Source organism: Acanthamoeba castellanii (genome assembly GCF_000313135.1).
Source record: "Acanthamoeba castellanii str. Neff unplaced genomic scaffold scf7180000084760, whole genome shotgun sequence".
NCBI classification, from domain to species: Eukaryota; Discosea; order Longamoebia; family Acanthamoebidae; genus Acanthamoeba; species Acanthamoeba castellanii.
In genome coordinates this window covers 149,019-152,127 of record NW_004457406.1, presented here as the reverse complement: position 1 = coordinate 152,127, position 3,109 = coordinate 149,019, and the positions used below count along the sequence as shown (strand labels likewise).

General features: G+C 59.7%; 4 protein-coding genes across 4 annotated transcripts in view; 3 read left to right on the top strand and 1 right to left on the bottom strand.

Annotated features, from left to right (window-relative positions):
- Positions 1–527, top strand: part of ACA1_223920 (saccharopine dehydrogenase (nad+, l-lysine forming), putative) — a gene marked incomplete at both ends in the record, with an annotated part of 1,040 nt that extends 513 nt beyond the window's left edge. The window contains 2 exons of the mRNA XM_004338009.1: positions 74–186; positions 336–527. Of these exons, the coding sequence (XP_004338057.1) occupies positions 74–186; positions 336–527 (305 nt within the window). The remainder of the gene's footprint in view (positions 1–73; positions 187–335) is intronic.
- A 144-nt stretch (positions 528–671) lies between these two features.
- Positions 672–1,637, top strand: ACA1_223910 (helicase associated domain containing protein; the record flags this gene model as incomplete). Its single annotated transcript, XM_004338008.1, has 1 exon — positions 672–1,637. The coding sequence occupies one exon, from the start codon at positions 672–674 to the stop codon at positions 1,635–1,637; it is 966 nt and encodes a 321-aa protein (XP_004338056.1).
- A 522-nt stretch (positions 1,638–2,159) lies between these two features.
- Positions 2,160–3,042, bottom strand: ACA1_223900 (CRAL/TRIO domain containing protein; the record flags this gene model as incomplete). The annotated part of the gene is made up of 4 exons (XM_004338006.1): positions 2,160–2,341; positions 2,433–2,492; positions 2,603–2,733; positions 2,819–3,042. 4 exons carry the CDS (start codon positions 3,040–3,042, stop codon positions 2,160–2,162), a joined length of 597 nt encoding a protein of 198 aa, XP_004338054.1.
- Positions 3,041–3,109, top strand: part of ACA1_223790 (Saccharopine dehydrogenase (NAD+, Llysine-forming), putative protein) — a gene marked incomplete at both ends in the record, with an annotated part of 871 nt that continues 802 nt past the window's right edge. Inside the window, one exon of the mRNA XM_004338007.1 lies at positions 3,041–3,045. Coding sequence (XP_004338055.1) covers positions 3,041–3,045 — 5 coding nt within the window. The remainder of the gene's footprint in view (positions 3,046–3,109) is intronic.

Below are 3,109 nucleotides of genomic sequence, written 5' to 3'. Positions count from 1 at the left end.
CGCGTGTGTCGTGTGTGTTGTGTGTGTTGTGTGTTGGACCGCTCGCTGAATCGCAACAAAAATGTGTGTGTAGGGAGCAAGAGCGAGGGCGATAACCACGCGTGCGCCGAGGTGGCGGCCTTCCTGCTGGCGTGCGAGTTCGTGGCTCTCCTGCTCAACCTCGCCGTCACCTTCCCGAACGACTACGTCCGACAGGCACGCTGCTCCCCCCCTTTCTTTACACTCACGCCACGGTCTGCATGCTGACACGACACACGACACACGACACACGGCACACGGCACACGGCACACGGCACACGGCACACGGCACATGTACGACACACACGACACAATAGGACGTGCTGACGGGGATCACCGAATCGGCGCTCTTTCTGCTGCTGGCCCGGTTCATGGCCGAGGCCTGGGGCGGAGACGCGCGGCTGACTGTCCTCTCCCTCCCGATCCTCCTCTTCCGGCTGCTCAACGTCGCCTCCCTGCTCCGACCCGCCGTCACCTCCCTCCTCGCCCCCAAGCAGAAAACCACCTAAATATGTTTTTGTTTTGTTTTTTATAATTCTATTAATTAATTATCATTTATTCTTTTTCTGTTCTCATTGGTCGTTCTTCATCTTCTCTTGCCAGCACAAGCAACTTGGTTGGCGGGTGAAGAGCCAACGCCAACGCAAGAGCAGATGGAAGGAGGTGCGGGAAGAGAGCAGGGGGGCGAGTGCGAGACGAAGGCCCTCTTGTGGGGCAACTCCGAGCTGGACCTCAACGCCCCACACGACTCTGGTGACGTCGACCCCGCGGCCGAGGGTTCAACCAACAACAAAAAGAAGAAGAAGAAGGCGGTCTGCCTGTTCGGCGTGAAGGTGGAGTTCACCGACGACGACGACGACGAAACCATCGGCGGCGGCGTCGGCGAAAAAGACGTGGACGCGGCGGTGGCGACGACGACGAACGTCGCCGCAGCGCCTGGGCAGCCGCCGAAGAAGAAGACGAAGAGGAGGAGAAAGGGCGGCGGCGGCCTCGAAGAGCGTCAGCGGAAGTGGGAGGCCAAGTATGCGCAGGTCAAGGCGTGGATCGCGGAGCACGGCGGCCAACTGCCGACCCCGACGCAGAGCCGAGCGCTCTACCTGTGGCTCCACTACAACCGGGGCAGCCGGGGCTGGCCCAGGCTCGATCTCGAGCAGGTCGACAAGCTGGCGGCCCTCGGCATCGGTAGGTCGGCAGAGGAGGGGCACGACGACGAAACGAAGAAGAAGAAGCAGAAGCAGAAAGCCAAGAGGAGAACAAACCACAAACGGCAGAAGAGGGAAGAGGAGCCGATCACGTCAACGACCACGACCACAACCACCACCACGACGACGACCACGACGATGGCCACGACGTCCACGATGACCACGCCGCCGCTAAAGGCGCGAAAGTACACAACGTGGGCGTTTCGATTCGAGGAGTTGCGCGAGTACCGCGAGCTGCACGTCGCTCAGCCACTGCCGGGCCAGCACGACAGCCCGCTTGGCGCATGGCTCCACAACCAGCGGTATCGGATCAACTCGGGTCGCATGACCAACGAGGACAAGATCGCCAAGCTCGCCGCCCTCGGCATTGCCCTCTCGCCGCCCGCCATGGAGTTCATCCCAGAGATTGACCTTTAGGCAACACAACACACAACACACAACACGCAACACGCAACACGCAACACGCAACACAACACACATACTTCTCAGAAAGAATGTTAAATGCAGTCTATGTTGTGGGTGACGCATTTCCTATCAACTCTCTGACGCCTGTGGTTCTGGTGTTGCGGTGTGCTCGGTTGTGTTCGTGGGGGTGTTGCGTTTCGGACACAAGAAGAGGAAGTAGGGCGCGGCGACCAACGCCAGGAGGAGAACGAGACCCAGAATTGTGACGGCGATGAGGATGTAGACCAGGTCGACCATCAGGAAAAGAAAAACAGCACCCCCCGGTGCGTGTCGAACGTGTTGCGTAAAGTGCACGACCCACGACCTCAACCCGAATACTGCAAGAGCACGCGGAGCTGATTCCCTCTTTGTCTTCTCTTTGGGTCATGTAAGGGGGGGGGGTAAAATAAATAGCTGGCACCAGATGATGACGATCGTGGCTGGCCTACAAGGTAAGGTTAGGTTCGGTTTGGTTTGGTTGGGTGGTGGCAGGGCCTAGCCAGAGTAGGGGAGGCCCTCGTTCTCGTGCTGCTTTCGGATCCAGGCGCGGTGGTCGTAGTGGAGGTTGCCGCCGTAGGTGGGCAGGAGGCGGTCCGGCGGGATGAACTCGACCAGCTTGTCGGCTGTCACGATGTGGAACCGCTGCGCCAGCTTCTCCGACAGGAGCGGCCGAATCACTGCGATCGCACAATCAAACGATCGTTAGAGCTCAGCCCTCCATGACACGCACCACCGCACACGACACAAAAGAAAGGAAAGGAGGTGTACCAGCCCACACGAAGCGGAAGAACCAGGGCATGTTGGTGATGATGGTGTAACCGATGCGCGCTGCAGGCAGAAGAGCGACAAAGGTGAGCGTGGATCATCGTTCGACAACACGACACACACGTGATGCACACACGACACACACGTTGAAAAGTTGTGTGCGGGGGGCGTACCGGGATAGCGCGAGATAATGCCGTCGAGAAGGACGCGGGGCATCTTGGGGTCGAAGTTGGAGTACTTGGAGCCCGTGCCGTCGACCAGCACCGTGAAGCCCTTCCGCTGCACCTCCACGTCCTCCTGGGCCCTGGTGGTACACGCGACAAGCCAATGATAAGTCAGGTGCCACGTCAGCAGCACCATATATATGGGGGGTGGGTGGGAGTCGGTACTTGTCGAGGAGGTACATGACGGCGCGCACGACGTTGAGCGGCGGCGAGGCGGCCGGGGTGTAGTTCTGGGGCTGCACGAGGAGCACCACGCGGCCCTCCCTGTCGCGGGCGCCCTCGACCAGCTGGAGCATGCAGCCGCCCACCTCCTGCATGACATCCGAGATCTTGATGTTGTACAGGTTGTTGCGCCGCCGGTAGGGCACCGACGACTTCATCAGCACCATGGCGTCGGCCACCACCAACCTATTTTGTCACGACAGAAAGAACGAAAAGCGAAAAGCGAAAAGCGAA